The 16,934-nt window shown below is 40.1% G+C and overlaps 1 protein-coding gene across 1 annotated transcript in view; it reads right to left on the minus strand.

The window, feature by feature from the left end:
- Window positions 1-485: 485 nt before the first annotated feature.
- Window positions 486-16,934, minus strand: part of RORB (RAR related orphan receptor B) — a 67,287-nt gene continuing 50,838 nt past the window's right edge. Inside the window, exons 5-10 of the mRNA XM_026652329.1 lie at window positions 14,603-14,724; window positions 11,884-12,016; window positions 8,057-8,164; window positions 6,592-6,702; window positions 2,210-2,322; window positions 486-641 (exon numbers count right to left, since the gene is read on the minus strand). Of these exons, the coding sequence (XP_026508114.1) occupies window positions 486-641; window positions 2,210-2,322; window positions 6,592-6,702; window positions 8,057-8,164; window positions 11,884-12,016; window positions 14,603-14,724 (743 nt within the window). The remainder of the gene's footprint in view (window positions 642-2,209; window positions 2,323-6,591; window positions 6,703-8,056; window positions 8,165-11,883; window positions 12,017-14,602; window positions 14,725-16,934) is intronic.

Below are 16,934 nucleotides of genomic sequence, written 5' to 3' on the forward strand. Positions count from 1 at the left end.
AATTTCCAAGACAGCTATAAATTTCCACATGCATTAAACTATCTAAAAACATAGAAATAGGCAAGTGTAATAAGTGGAATTTTCTTAAATTATATTTGAACAATAAACAGCAAGAGTAATACTGCAAAGTACCGCTCTATTCTCATTTATATCTACAATAAAATTCTATGAACAGTTGTCTCCCAAAACATACCCCAATAAAATAAAATAAAATAAAATAAAAAAGGTAACACCCAGTGTCCTATATTTGTATATTTATGGTCAGTTAAAAAAAAAAAGAAGTAAAAGAAAGACAAGAATAAAAGAGCCCCACTCAGAGGTGCATATTTACATTCTTCAAACTGTAGCGGTGAAAAATAATTCTATTAAGTGCAGGACATTCCTAGTGTTGCAGTAGTGACATTTTTAATAAGTCTTCATGAAAACATTTCTTTTGTCTTAACAGTGATGCATTCCAGGACTATGTGACAATTCTATCTTCCCCTTCACTTGCAGCCCGTGGTAGAGTCTGGATTGAAAAGCTCCTTGTATAATGGAGGAAACAGTGTATTCACTATATCTGGATGAGATTGCTTAAATACCTGCAGTTTCTCTCCATGCAAGTTGCAAAGTGCAGTAATGGTTGGTATCTTGGCTACTAACTGTAAGGGAAAAAAAAGAGCAAGAAAGTGTTTAGAAGAAAGCAGGGTTTCCAGAATGAACAGAGGTAGCATCCTGCTGGGTGGAAGAGTAACTGAGAACAGCGAAACCTGTTTAAAATGACCACCCCAACTGGCAATATCAAATTGTCTAGAAGAAACTGTCTTTTAATTAAAGGCCAAACACAATTGTCCTAGAAACCTTGGTGTTACTTTAAAGTGACCATTTAAGAAATAGGGCTGCATATTGGAGGTGGTCCTTAATGAAGTCTCATTCCCATAATAGCACCAAATAAAACCACTAATGGTTGGAGTGAAAAAGAAGGACATAAGATAGGGTAGCAGGGAAAAGAATAGCAACTCTCTTTCTTTTTCCTAGAAAAACTAAGCATATAGCTTGCTGCTGTTAACTGAATCAAAATACCACTACATAAACCTATAGAATTTCCTGTGGAAAGTAACATATTTTTGGTCTAGCAGCAGATTTTTGTGCAGTTACATGAGGAGCCTACCTAATTAAAATGTCTCCATTTCCTCTGAATTTACAATTTATGTAATGCATGCAACACATTTCATAGTCCTTCCTCTGGCAAAACTCTGACTGAAATTAATGGGAGGTTTTTTATTTATTTATTTTGTTTTATTTATTTATTTACCAGGACTGCAGTATTAGGCCTTGCTTTTCTGATGACAGTTTCAATATCTTTTTTACAGTGGTACATATTTTTGACAGATATGAAATCTCTAAAAATTACAAAATAAGTATCCTTGTGATCCTTACAGTGGACATGAAAAAAGCAGAGGGCCAGATGCGCTATGCACTCTCCATTTGATATTCTAGAACAATGCGCCTACACTTTTCCCCAGTGTTAGCAGATATGTGTATAGGAACATTTCAGTAAGAAGCCTTACCAACCCAATTGACAAAGCTATTGTCATGGTTCTACTGAAATCTGGAAGGGACCATACTCACTTCAAGTCTTACAAATTTTATTTCTCTTTTAAACAATTACAATTACAGCAACTCAGAAGCAAAATAGTTTGGCCAATAGAATAAAGAATAAATACCAGATTTATTCAGGATGATCTATGGCTGTGAACTGTCAGGGATAACTCAATGCTATGTTCCCCTTATGTGATTACAAATTCCAGAATTTATTACCCCCTCAGTCGAACAACTGAAACAAAATATTATAAAATGGTAACACTTTCTTTCTTACCCTTATTCAGTGGGGAAATATATTAAGACTGAGCTTGCTTTCTGAATTCTTATATTAATATCTTCCAGAGTCTTCTGACTCTCATTCTCAGTGAATTCTTTAAAAAAAAAGATTACATTTTGAATACTGCATTAGATAATCTGGTAATGACTAAATTACCACTTCACCTTTGGCAGCACTATTGCTGTTCCTCCACTTTGAAATCATTCTCTATCAAAGCCTTACTTTGGTTATCAAATATATAAGAAGAATTATAATAGAATTGCTATGTACATGTTGGCAACACTCCTGAATCTTAGGAACACTTGTTCCGTTAATATAGTCATGAACTAGCATGTTCAAAGGATCTACCTTTGCCAAGGTCTCATCATCAAGATGGTTCTTCTGAATCACATGTTGAAGTGCAAAATAAATCTTTTCCTGAAGTTTCTGGACCTTTCTTGGTTCTATTAGCCAGGCTCGATCTGACAAAGAAGAAAGGCAAGGGCTAAAGCCAACAAGAACAAGGAAAAAAGGCTCATCCACACATAGGCACCACATACCATGCTGACAAGGGTTAATAATAATTGCATTATGCTGAGGGACTGCTATGTTATTAACACATGATTTCAGAGGCAGAATATTATAAACTATTATAAGATCACCTGGGAGTTCAAGTCATGGACATGAAGTACATTCTTGCTACCAATGCACTGCCTTTACATGTTTGAACTTGACTATGTGGACTTAAAAAAAAGGACAAATGAGAGAAAGATGTGACAAAATGGACAAACTCCTGCAAAAAAATTAAACAAGGTCCAAGCAATTCATTTATTCTCTGTTGTTTTTTGGTTCATATTTCTCTATTTCATATCTCACAGGTGAAATACAAGTAATGCTATCTGAGCGTCTATTGAGTACAGAAAGAATAAACAAACTGATCAAAGTAGTCACACTGCTTTGACAGTAATAAAATATAACAATTTAAAAATTAAAAATTAAATAAACTAGAGTCTCAACTGGGCTAACATTTTGAGACCAACATTTAAGTCTGAATGAACAGAAATAGTTTCCTTGAAAAGAGTTTCTTAATACTTCAGATGAATTTTTTTGTTGCAACATCTTGAAGTGCAATTATTTAAAAAATTGCAGCAGATAAACTCTAAATTATCTGGGAGAATATGTCTACAGAAATAGCTGCTTGGAAGCTATCTTGCTTGTACTGAAGTCAAAGGCAAAACTCCCCCTGATTTCAGTGAAAGATGAGGATCTATATTCTCCCAACTCATGGCTTCCTGAAACAACCATATGGCAAGTAGTGCAGCAGATCTTGATTCAATTCTGAGTCCATTAATACAATGCATTTACTCTACCAGTAAACTTTTTTTGTTATCATGCTGCAAATCTCTCTCTCGCTCTCTCTGTCTATTCAGACTGAATCTTAGAAATAGTTTTTGGGTTTCCATCAGGAAATGAAAAATCCTATCTTAGTGCAGAAGATGAATTTTACAGGAAGAGCCAGGAGGTGCAGAAGAGCCCTTCCCCCATTCAGATGCTTATTTTTTTTAATTAGAGGCAGAAGTGAAGTAATGGCACCGATTGGATTATTGTAAACTAACCATTAATATAATTTATCATACAGGCCAGATAATAGTGATGTTTCAACATATAATTAACAGGATACTATCATTTTGTCAGGCCCTGTGTGAGGAGAAGTGCATGAAAAGGGTGTAGCAGGAAAATATTGCTGTTTGGAACACACTAGTCTGAGCCTTTGCTGAAAAGAGACAGAGCTGAGGTCTCCAGACACTGAACAGATGCTCAGAGAAAGGAACCTTGTTAGAAAGATAAAGAATCTTGTTCACATAAGGTAAGCAACTGGATTCAGTAACAGCAGAAGCAGCAGTAACAAGATTAGCTAATAGCTTACATAACACCTGCCTAAGTGAGCATACAGTAATATTCAGACTTCATATACTAAGTGCTAAATTTTATGCTGTCATAAAAACATGCACTCTAGTGGATTTAAACCAAGGCCCAGACTGGAGCAAAACAGATTTATCACAGAGGGATATTCCCTAAGGATTTCTCTCTCAATAATAAGCATGGGTTTAAAAATGAATCAGCGTTGTTGGTACAGTCTTTGTGAATTACATTTCGGTGTCTAATACTACAAATTAGGGCTGTTATGCATAAAGCATAACAGTTGTTAAGTTCATGACAAAGAAAATGTCATAGTTGTACATGGTGTTTCAACCCATCTGTCTGTTATATCACCCCTCCCCATACATAAACACACACACTGCAGAAAGAAGAGGCACATACTATTCACTTTGAGATTTGTTTCTTTGTGATGTGGGAGAGAAAAATTGATTGCAAGTGTCTTTATGTCTGTGTGCAGGAAAGACCCATTCAGGAGATGAAAGGTAGAACGATGGGACATTACAGTAGCTAATCTTGTGTCTCTGAAGAGCAGACTGAAATTCCGAGTTGGAGCACAGTGAATATGAGTTTGATAGTTGCTCCTGTTTATCTAAAGGACGCAACTCCCAAACAGCTTACTATACCCAGCCATTTCTGGTCCAGAGAGGCACAGCACTTGAGTACTGTAGTAGGACTGTTGTATAGCAGGACTGAATGCACTAGCAAAGTTAACGGGGAAGCTTTCAGAACACTTGCTTGCAGTTTAATTGTCTCAAAGTCAGGGCTGAGTCACCCACTTTTTTGAGCACTAAATGCATCCACAAATGGTTTAGAAAAAGTAGAAATGAGCAAGGGATTCTCAGTCGACAGCAAATACTGGTATCAAGTAGAAACATTTGGTACTTTCCAAACTATGGGGTATTTAGAGGACCACAGGGATGAATCAGTATTTTGATATCTATGTACCATCTCCCTGCAGCTTAGCACATCTCATAAAAGGCTGCATCAAAAGCAACTAAAGTTAATGGGAATCTTTCCATTACTTCAGCGGGGTTTGGATCAGGCCTAAAGCAGGTGCCATAGTCTTAGAATTATCGGTAGTGTTTTGTTACCAGATCTTGCTGGCTGCCTGAGGAAGTAATTTGCTCTTCCTTCCTGTATTACCTGAGGCATAACATTGGGCAGAAATTTGATTTCACTGAAGTTTCTCTAGCTCCCAAACACATTCAACTGCTGCATTTGCCACACCTTTTCTACGGATGTGCTGTACTAGCCTGATCCAAAGCCGACAGAAATGAATGGAAAGTTTCCCATTGATTTAAATATGCCTTGGATCAGATCCTATATTTCCAAGTCACCGTTGTAAGACATCAAATTGGAACACAACTCTCAATGAAGATTTAAATACAAAGACACAGGGATTCCACCTCTGCACATTGTGAAGGTTTTGTAATATAAAACAAAGCTCGGTTGGAGAAGTATGATTCTGCTCACAGCTCTGCTGCTGTCCTTTCTCCTGTGGCTGAGGAACTTTCCCGCCAAGAAAACATCCTGGAAAAGCAGCTTTGCATCCAGTGACGCCATCTAAGAAGCTAATGGTACTAACCTGCAGCAAGTACTCACTGGATCATCCCTTCCAACACTGAGCAAACTGTTACAGAACACAAAATCTCCTGTAGAAATAACAAGGACCAGAATCCTTGCAGCACATGTTATTATGAAGATATCAAGCGTGTTGACACCATCTGTGCTGGTCTAATTGTATCTAAATTAATCTCCTCCACAGATGTGACAAAGGGCAGAGCAACCTAGAGGAGGCCAGGAGCAGAATTGTGTGAATTGTGTGTGTGTGTGTGTGTAGGGGGAATTTATAGGCATGAAGGAGTTAGGCTCACAATACCCATTAACTTTCAGTGGGCAAGTGCTTTTCCCTAAGGTGCTTTTTAAAACTTGTCCACTAGATTCAGCTTGTGATCTGATCCAATCACCCATGGTCCAAACCCTATTTTTCCTGCTTTTCCATCGACATTCATGCAGCCAGTGTGTTTTCAAACACATAGGTGTGACTATGGGTATTTTGTGCAAATGAGCATATTCCCATAACAATAAACGTATTTCTGACTGGCCCTTGTACAGGTGCACAGTATGGGGAAGGCCCTTGCCGTGCTTGCTCCCATCCCACATGAGAAGCCAGTCACAGTCCCATCCCTATACTCTACCAAAGGCAGAGCGTGTTCCCTTATACCAACCATGAGAGTGCCTGCTGCCTCAGAGTGGGAAGGAAGGAGCTGAGGTCCGGTGCTTCCTGGAATTCAAGAAGGAATATGCCTCCCTGAGGCACAATATCTCTCAGAGGTCCACCTGGGGAAATGCTGTTCTGCCCCACTTGCAATCGGTACCTATGCCTATCACACACAATCTGGCCCCCCATCTCTTTCTAGTGTTCCTATTTTTCTTCTTTCATCTTATGACAGTGCTGTTGAATGTTGAAGAGACAATACTTGGCTCAGATCCAGCCAGTTATTTTTCTATCATTCAATTCAGGTTCTGAACAGCTGGCCAGAATGTTTTGGATAACAGGCAGGTCATAAATCTGCCTACCTGTGGCTCTTTAGGCTGGTGTAGCCATATTTTGTTCTGAGCCTATTTCCAGTAGGTTAACTGCTGTCGATATAATGTATTAAAGAAAACTTTAGAGAATAATCCAGACAATTCTTCAATTACTTAATGTGCCAGTTTGAGTAGGAACAACAGCTGTTTATGCAGACAAAAAAATATGAACAAGGATGCAGTGGAAAAGAGGATTCATCAAAATACTTGGAGATAACTACCTGGTGATATCAGAACAGCAGACGAAAACAACGCAATCTCTTCCTCAGTCAGCTGTAAGGAACATAAATTCTTTGCAAAGTCAAACGCTTCATTCACCAGATCATCAGAACCTACAGATCACAGAGAACAAAGTCAATGCTAGAAATTTATCAGCTCCTTAACCTGCCTTGAAAAACTGCTTGTTTTGATGTCAAGAGTGTGTGTGTGTGTGTGTGTGCGTGCGCGTCTGAGTGAGAGAAAGAAAGAGTGCAAGTGAGTGAGCAAGTGTTCTGGTTAGGTCAGCGCTTTCATTGATTACTGAATTTGCACTCACATGGAAAGTGAAGCTATTTAAAAAGTAGCATTTGCAGTTGCATATCACTAAAACTTTCAATGAATCCCAGTAAAACATGTGAAACACTCTGTCTCTGAAAACTCCAAAGAAAAATCAAGAAAAAAAATGTCTTTTGCAATGTCATTCAGAGATGTTAGCCAAGAATTTTCTTTCTCGTTATGAAAGAAAATCTTGTTTTTGAAACTAAAATGACATCTACAAAAGGAATCTGACTAATACAGAACAGTCATCTCCTACAACATCCCATCAGATACCAATATAAGATAGCCTTCTTAGAAGTTTGGAGAAAAACATGCTATGGGACAAAGAAAAACAGCTAAACATACATGGAATGTTTATATATGATGTATATATTAGCAATGAGCTAAATATATACTAAATACTACCAATATTGAAACCTTCATTGGCTTTGGTCCTGATTGCCGAATGATTAACAAGTTAATTATTCTCACAACCAGAACACTGACATCATTTATAAGGTAACACTACGAGCAAGGTAGCAGTCATCATGCATGTTACATATAGTGATGAGGAATGAAACAGTTGCTCTACCAAACGAATCAGAATGAACCTGAGCTGCGCCTGAATCCTTCTCAAGGTTCAGAGTATTCTCTGAATACTTGGTGCCCCCTCATGACCTTTGTGGGATCCATGCATCCATCCATCTACCTAAGCCACGAGGCCAAAAATAGAGTTCATCCACTTACCCCTTCTGCAATATTCACCTTCCTTCCACACAGGTTTCAATTTTGAAACCATTCTTTTGGCTGATATTACGCACCAGTGCAAATGTCAAGCACAAATGAGGTTGGGATCACTATAGGCCAAATTCTGAAATCTTCATTCATATTTTACTCAGTCCTCATGTGGCACACTGCCAAAGTGTATTTTGCAAACCTCCCATTGCTCCTTTTCTACTAGAGGAAAACAGCCTACTAGTGTTAGCAGCTAATGGAGTTACTTTGTTAGCTTAAATGGCAGTTCCCTGTTCTTCAGTGCTAAAGGTAAAGGATTCAAAAGCTGCTAATGACTTTTTGTTGGGAGGGTGGTTACATTTAGAAAGGTAAATCTCCCACTCACTCCAGAATTTGGCTCATTGTAATGGCTGAAAATAAAAAAGGCAAACCTACCCAAAGCTTTGAACATTTGCATTCCTCCATACTTTCCTTCAAACAGAACAGTGTTGTTGAGTGGGTTGAAGGCACGGCACATTCTCACCAAAACCACTTCCAAGCAGCCTGTTGGACAAGGAAAGCGTATGAAAACTACACACACTTCGTTACTGGGATGTTTCAAGGCATTTTTGAAAGCAGAATGTATTAAATTTCAAAAAAGTTTCTTAGCAAAATACCAATGAACAGAAACAACCTTGGGCACAAATGGTGGGATTTACCAGCGAGGGACTTAAGCACCTAAGTCCAATATTATGTGTCACTGGCATTCACAACACCCTGCTTAGCAGCCCCCTAACCCTGTAGGTGCCTAAAATCCCTAAGGCCCAGATCCACAGAGGTATTCATGTTTCTTACTTCCACTGGGTTCAATAGAAGTTAGGAGCCTTTGTAGATCTGGGCCTAGGTGCCTAAGTTTCCACTACTGAAGTCCCCAGGGTGCCTAAATGTCAGCAGTGGGGTATGTGCACACCTGCCTAAACCCTGACACTGCACAGCAGTTTGGTGTCTAACTCATGCCTAAACCCCAGATGGGATTAAAAACCTAGGTATTCCCCCACCTATTTGGGGTATTGATGTGGTAGACGTGCTCAAAGCATGTTGAAACTCACACAAAACAGCAGGAGGAGGATGTTGTGCCCCTCCTTATGACCTTTAGCCCTCCCCCAGGGTATTGGAGACCCAGGTTCAATTTCCCCCTCTACCTAGTGTGGCGGAGGGATTTGAACTTGGGTTTCCCATCTCTCAGAAAAAATGCCCTTACCCCAGGGCTATGGGATATTGTGGAACAGGCCTCTCTCAGTCTCTCTTGTTGAAGCTGTTCCACTTTGATTCCCAGGCTCCATTCCTGCAATGCCAGTTCATATTTAATTATTTGTAAACAGTTGATCAACTTCAACAGGAGAGATTTAGAGAGCCCTACCCCATAATATACCATAGCCCAGTGGCTGGAGCACACCCCTGTTAAAATCCCTTCTTCATATCAGGCAGAAGTGGAGTTGAACGCAGGGCTTCCCATCCCAGATGAATACTCTAAGCCAGGGGTCGGCAACGTTTGGCATGCGGCTCGCCAGGGTAAGCACCCTGGCGGGCCGGGCCAGTTTATTTACCTGCTGGCGCGGCAGGTTCGACCGATCGCAGCCCCCACTGGCCGCGGTTCGCTGTCCCGGGCCAATGGGGACGGCAAGAAGCGGCGCAGGCGAGCGATGTGTTGGCCGCGGCTTCCCGCCGCCCCCATTGGCCCGGGACGGTGAACCGCGGCCAGTGGGGGCCGCGATCGGCCGAACCTGCCGCGTCAGCAGGTAAATAAACTGGCCCGGCCCGCCAGGGTGCTTACCCTGGCGAGCCGTGTGCCAAACGTTGCCGACCCCTGCTCTAAGCACTGGACTAAAAGTTGTAATGGTGGTTTCTTCTACCACCACTACACCTTCACAAGTGCCAGAAAAAAAATCCATTTTCAGATTTTGTTTCGTTTGACCTGAAATAGAATTTTTTGATGCACTGATATTTTTTAATTTTTTTTTAATATTTTGATTTTCAGAAATGTCAGCGAACTGAAAAATCCATTATTTGCCCAGCTCTACCTAAAAGTTAGGTGCTGCAATATGGAGTGTTGCAGCATGTCCCCCTTGTGAATCCCACCCAAACACCACAACACAACCTACACATTTGATGGTCCTTGGGGCTGGCTGAATTGGTTACTCACAAGACAGCGAGATCTCCTCTGCGGCTGTGAGATCTGAGTGGGAGACAACTTACCCTCCAATCTCTGCCTCTGGCACTAACCAGAGAGGGAAGCAATTCACGATCCAGTCCCATTTCCCTGAAGTTTAGGGCTCCACTTTTGCTAAGGACAATGCAAATTGCCAGGCCATCCCTAATTTCAGTAGTAGAGCTGGTCAAACATTTTCTGATGACAAGCTGTTTTTTTAAAGGGTTTCATTAAACATTTTTTACAATGAAAGGTTTTGAAAAAGCACCCCCAAATTTTTCTATGAAAATAAAAAAATTAGGAAAACACCCCAACATTTTTTCCTGCAATTTTTGAAGTTTTTCAATTTAGAAATTATGGGGGTTTCCACACTTTCTGATAGTTTTCCAATGTTTGCTAGTTTGAAAACTGTAACAAAGGGTTTTCTGAGAGTAAATTAGCTTAAAAGTGGAAGTTCTACTTTTAAATGTAAAAAGTGTTTCCCCCCCTCACTTTTCCACACTGTTTCCTTGATGTTTTCAGTTGGAAAACTGTAAGAAAGTGTGAAACATAGGTTTCCCCCTCTTTCTCATAATGGAAAAAGAGGGGAAACAGTCAGAGGGTGTGGAATGTGAGGGGGAAAATAACACTTTGTCACATTTTTAAACTCTACCACAGGGAAACCAGAATTTCCTCACAGGAAAAATTCAAAGGGGGATTTTTATAGGAAACTGTGGGGAAAATCCCAGAATTCTGGCTAGCTCTGCTCAATATTAGCAGCATGAGGGGCAATGAAACCTTAGCAGTTTATACACTCTGCAGCTAATTAGGGTTCTCTTACAATACATTTTATGTCCAAATGTCATTGAATCTTTTTTTGAAGCGCTACTGTTTCTTTTGCTTTACCAGCCAAATGAATAAGGTTGTTTAATGCAGAAGCTGGAATGTTCATAATGATATTATTAATTATTCTCATGCTAAGATCCTTCTTTTCCAGGGGATCTTCTGAATTCCTGTTGGAGCCCTACTGGTCCTCTTATTTTTCTGCAGTTTGCATCTGCCTCCAACATCTTGGTCCCATATTACAGCCACATCCTTCTGAGCAAAGACTGGATCACACTCTCTCTTTCAGAATTGCCTGAGAGTTCTCAATTGAAAGACACAAGGCACTTCTCTAGCTCAAAGAAACTGCCTCATGCTACATCCCAGCCTCTGCCAGATCCAGGGACCAGGATAGTACAGGGTAATGTAGTTAATAACCAGTAGCAGCTTGTTTGATCATACCATTTTGTCCTACCGAGTGACATGGAGTTATTGCAAGGTCACAATTCCTAACAACTAAATGTCATCAGAGTGCATCTTAAAATGATTATTCTAAAAGAATGGCAGGAATTGCTGTGTGACATGACAGAAAAACGACCCCTCCCCCCACATACACCACAATGCACACACACACACACAACAGTGTCAATGCATGCTGCCACAATCCAACCACGCTCACTCCAGTATTAATTATTGCCAGCAGGGATTTCTCTTACTAAGTACTGACATAAGATTATAGGTATTGCTGTAGCATCATTAAAATGATTAGAGTTGACCAGAGAGGCAAGGTACAGTTAGCGTGGATTTGATTCACTAAAATCAAGTGGCGGTTTTAGGGGCAGCAGTTGGTGATTCAACCAGCTCAGCTCAATAATACCTTACACTGCGTGTCAAACTGTGGCTTCTGCAATTAACAGTAAGTTTTTCTGTAAATGAAAAGCACAATTGACTTTAGAGGGAATGGGATCTGAAGACATGAATGTTATCAGGAGTGCCGCCAGCTTTTCTGCCGCCCTAGGCGGCGGAAGGTCCCGCCCCGAAATGCCGCCCCCCACAGAGGGAGTGGAAGGTCCCGCCGCCGAAATACCGCTACGGTCGCCGCCCCCCAAATTGTAGTGCCCTAGGCGACTGCCTAGGTCGCCTAATGGGTTGCGCTGGCCCTGAATGTTATTAACGCAGAAGATCATGTAGGGTTTACGTGTGTGGGGAGGGAAGGTTGTGATGGGGAGAAGTAAGGTTATTTGAAGAGAGAATGACTGACTAAACCACTCACCTGATTTAAGGAGTAGAATTTGATCATTTTGACAGAGCTCCATGAAGCCTGTTATCCGCTTTGCAAACTCCACTACGTACTGAATAGCATGAGTGATCTGGATGGCACACTGCTGCCACAATGCTTCTCTTGCCTTCCAAAGGAAATATGCAATAAAAAATAAAGCAGTAAGCAAACATAATGTTCAGAGGCAAAACAACACAACGCTGTGTCACACAAAGTGTGTCATTTAGATTTTATAATAGAACTGGTAGCGCCACTTACAATCAAGATTGCCTGACTCTTCTCATTATAAGATCCTATTTTCAGCGCTTTGCTAAACTTTAACTGTTTGGGCTGAAATTTTCCATGCTGGGTGTCTGCCTCTGGCTGAAAATGGTTTGGAAAAATTCAGCCAAATCATGTCAGGCATTTACAAGAACAAGGCTAGTGACAAATACATTGTTTTGCTCACGTAAAATTTCTTTTGAAAAGCTCTAGTGCCTCCATGCTTTGGAGGAAGGACTTGAAATCTCGTACTTTTGACAATCTCACTGTGCCTCAGTTCCTCATCTATACAATGGGGATAACACCCCCTCACCTGACAGGGATGTTGTGAAAATAAATTCATTAATATATGTGAAGCCCTCTGAGACTATAGTGAGGAGAACCATAGAAAAGCTCATGAAGAAATTAATAGTTCTCTTTTCAGAGCAAGGTTTGGCTAGAGTGCAGTAAACAAGATGTGGGCTGCACATTGAACGAGGAGGAGAAAAGAAAATATTGAATAGATGCTCATTTAGAAAGCACTGTCATTCTGTGCACTGGATTTGTCAAGCTCCTGTGGAAAGAAATAGTATTTGAGCATGTAGGTAAAGACTGTATCGTAATTCAGTCATACAAGGGAGGGAGGTGAATTAAGATTGCACAGACTTAAAGCTAGCATTTCCTAACTTTTGAGTGCTTGACTTGGCAACCTTTGTAATGTTTAAACATAGTTTTTTGTGTAATATATATATGGGCTAGATTTAAAAAAGTAACAGAGGAGTGGTGATGTTGACTGTTGCCACACCTATCTTTCAGGTGCCTAGAAAATCCCTGGGGTTCACAAAGCCCGAGTTCAGCAGTTAGTCTCCCTATATAATGAACAGGGGGAGTTAGGCGCCTCAGAGTGGAATTCTTGACTAAGCTAGCCAATGGGAGGTGCCTAGCCAAGGGATGTGTGCTAAGCCCTGCCCCTCTCTTGGAGATAGGAGCCTCCCTCTGTTTGAGATTCTCAGTCTCCCTTTTCAAAGCTATTGCATTGTGGATGCATAATGAAGGAATCATGGGGGCAGAGAGGATAGAAAGTGCAAAAGCACTAGAATGACTCTGTAGCCTGCAGGTTAGAGTAATCATGTGTGAGAGACCCAGGATCCAGTCCCCCTGCTCTAATGACTTTTTAAATTGTTTATCCACAGTGGAACAGCTTCAGCATGAGAGACTGAAGAAGCCCTACATCAGAATATCCTATAGCCTACTGTTTAGAGCAGACACCAGAGAGATGACAGGCCCCTGTTCAAATGCCTTCTATTCTTCAGGTGGAGGGGGGAGTTGAATTGGGGGTTCTGTGAAGCCTAATAGGGCCTGATTCTGGGATTTAGGCACCTAAAGTGGCAGTTAGGTGCCTAAGTCCTTTTATGAATCTATCTATCTATCTATCTCTTTCTAGAGATAGATATAAATTAATGACAACTAGGCAATGTAAATATGCAAATCTATTGCTAGCAAAGGAAATAGACTAATGCTATTTAGTCATCTTGTTGAACATTTCTGCTGGGTTCAAAAACCTTTTCAAAACCATTGAAGTGTAATTACAGTCAGAACAATGACCGCATAAAATTGGGACCTTCTTGTTCAATTTATCACCTTTGTGTGTGTATATGTGCGCGCACAAATGTATCTTTGGACTACATCTGCCACAGGTGAGTTTCAACTTTGATCATCACTGGGGAGCCAACAGAGCAAACTGAACTCTATTCTGCTTTGTCTAAATTCTGATTGCTGAATCATTATTATTGGTGAAAATGAAAAAAGCAGAACTCAGCTTGATTTCCACTGCCTAGGCTGAATTTGAAGAGCTGCAAGTGGGAGAAATATTCTGAACGAATTTGATATAGGAATCATAGGGGGAGAATAAATATACAACCAAATGAAGTCATTTTTACAGCCACTTTTCAACAGTATTACCACACTTTACAGAGTGTGTTAAATTCTGCATTATCTACTGTCGACAGGTGATGGACATTTACTTTCCTTACAATAAAAAACATTCATTTTTCCACATGAAAATGGGGACAGTTTTAACAGTTGTCATAAATATGTTAAACAAATCTATTTTCTGTTTTGAAAAAACTCTTCCAACATATGGAGTCCAATCCTGCTCCCATTGAAATCAACTGGAGTTTTGGGAAAAGATCAGGCCCATGGAAACAAATAATTAATATGGGAGGCTGATTTTATCACCATTTCCTTTGCCCTGACATTATGCTACTAGCGAACACACAAACAAGCTGTTATTTCTATTTTAAAATGCCATTCTCACATCTTCAGTTGCCAAGTTCTTCTAATATCAAACTGCTATTTCCCACCCAAAGGTTTAAAGCTTAACTTGGTATTGATCAACAAGTCCTTGCCAAATATACTGCACTGAATTGCAAGGAGATGGCAAAGCAAGAGAAGGAGTGGTAGGGTATTGTACCTTGCTCTGGTATACTTTAATTTCTTCATATGTGTGGGTCTGCCATGCTAGCTGGTGTAGTTCATCCATTGTATATTGACACGTCTCCAAATGGGACTTAATGATATTCTGTGCAATTCGATCTAAGAAATGGGGGGAAAGCAGAAAGTCATAATGAATAGTAATCTGCAATAGCAAAATTTTGAAGACATCAATGTTGGGGGGGATGATCAGTAGATAACAGTATATTTTATGGCATAGGAGACTGGACAATGTCACATTTATCAATGTGAAATGTTTTCGTATTTATCTAGTTATTGTTTGCGCTGTGGAAATGTTCCTTATTAAATCCAAAGCCACAGGAAATTTGCTTGGTTGTGGATTACAAAATTAAAAATAGCCAGCCTTTGGGTGAAAATATACCCAGTTAAAATTGAAAATGAAAGTTTTATCTGTATCTGGATAGGCACACATTTTTAGAAACCCAGGATGGTATTTTGAAATGGATTTTGAAATGGAGCAGCAGCAGCAAAACCTCATACACAAATGACAATGTATTCCTCAGAAAGAGGCAGTACATTCAAGGTGCTGTAGCCAGACTTGGGCATGGGAGCGAGGAGGACCAGGAACAGCATAGCTTCTTCATCATTGTCTACATCACTCTCAATCTCTCTTGTTGCAGCTGTTCCACTTGGTCTAAATAATTAATTATTCACTGGAGCAGGGACTGGAATCCAGCTGTTCTCCCTCCCAGATGAGTTCCCTAACCACCAGGCTACAGAGTCATTTTCTCACTCTCTCTCTGGCCCAATTAATACATAATTATTTATACAAAGTGGAACAACTGCAACAGGAGAGATTAAGAGAGACCCCACACCTCAATGGTTTGATGGCTAGCACACTCATATGGAAGGGAGGAGATTTGGGTTCAAGTCCCTGCTCTGAAGCAAGGATTTGAGCCTAGGTCTCCCATTTAACAGGTGAGCATCCTAACCACTGGTTGTTAGGGGATAGGGAGTTAGGGGATAGGGAGCCACAACCACTTTGTGAATGGTGCTTAACGCCCCCTGTGACTCTAATCCCAAAATCAAAATATTTCATTTTGAGGTTTCCTTTTTTTAAATGGAAGCAATTCACCAAAATCAACATGAACTCACAAATATGATTTGGTCAATGTGAATCTGTATGTTGCTGTGAAAAAGAGTTGCAGCCAAAATCTTTTACCCAGCTCTAGTAATAACAACAAAAGGGCACATTAGTGACTGCGTAGGGTCTATACCATATTATTGTCCAGGAGGGAGAGGTGGAACCTTTGTCCCAGGGTACCAGGCTGCCCTATTTTGTGTCACGAATAACCTACTGTATATCTGGTCATGCTGGGAGAAAGGGATGAAAAAGAAAAGCCTGGGAAGGGAGTAGAGAAGATACAGGAAAGTAAGAGAACGACAGCAGATAAGTCAGGGACTTGGGCTAAAATCATCATACAGATTAACGGCAGGTCTCAGTGCACCCATCCCTTGTACATACTATGAGTGGAAGGGAAACCACTTTCCTCCACTTAAATCTGTCATGGCAAAAGCAGTAGTTTTACTAGCATGAAGTGATCTGGGTGCCTAGCAGCTGTGGAGTGGGTTAAAGCAGACCGTCAGTCCTGGCTTGTTCAGGGAGTGTTCTGGGGGAGAGGAGGTGGATCCCATTTATAGTTTTAGAAGGAAACCATATGAAAATTGACTTGTTATCATGGTTTTACCCAGAAATTAGACAAAGCCTAGCAGGCTCAATTTAAATATTTCAGGTTAATTCAATCTCCAAATTCAAATTATAACTGAGTGGAAAAAAAATTCTCCTCTTATTTACATGTGTAATTCAGAGCTACTTCAGTGACTTCAGCTGAGTTACTGTGGATTTACACTGGATCAAAGCACAATCCAGCACAAGAACATTTATCATTTCCCAAGAAATTGCACGGTCCATTTGCTGTTGCTGTACAACCAAGATGTTAGAAAAAATTTCACATACTCTTTGGTCAGGTTCAACAATGAATTAATCTAATATAAATTATACTTAAAAATAAACCAGACTAGAATTACTTACTCATGTCTATAATATGTTTATAACATTTACTAATCATTTAACTCTTTCTAAACCACTTTTAAATGGAGAGTTAATAAACAGTTTGACCATTATATAAAATATATAAATGTGTGTGTATACAATATGTATACACATAATATATGTGCTTGTATTTTACACACACACACACACACACACACACACACACACACACACACACAACTTAATAAACAAGATGCTAAAAGATTCCTACATGCCACATGGAAAAAATAGCTCCATG

Source organism: Terrapene carolina, unplaced genomic scaffold (genome assembly GCF_002925995.2).
Source record: "Terrapene carolina triunguis isolate 2854851 unplaced genomic scaffold, T_m_triunguis-2.0 Scaffold113, whole genome shotgun sequence".
Lineage (NCBI taxonomy): Eukaryota > Metazoa > Chordata > Testudines > Emydidae > Terrapene > Terrapene triunguis.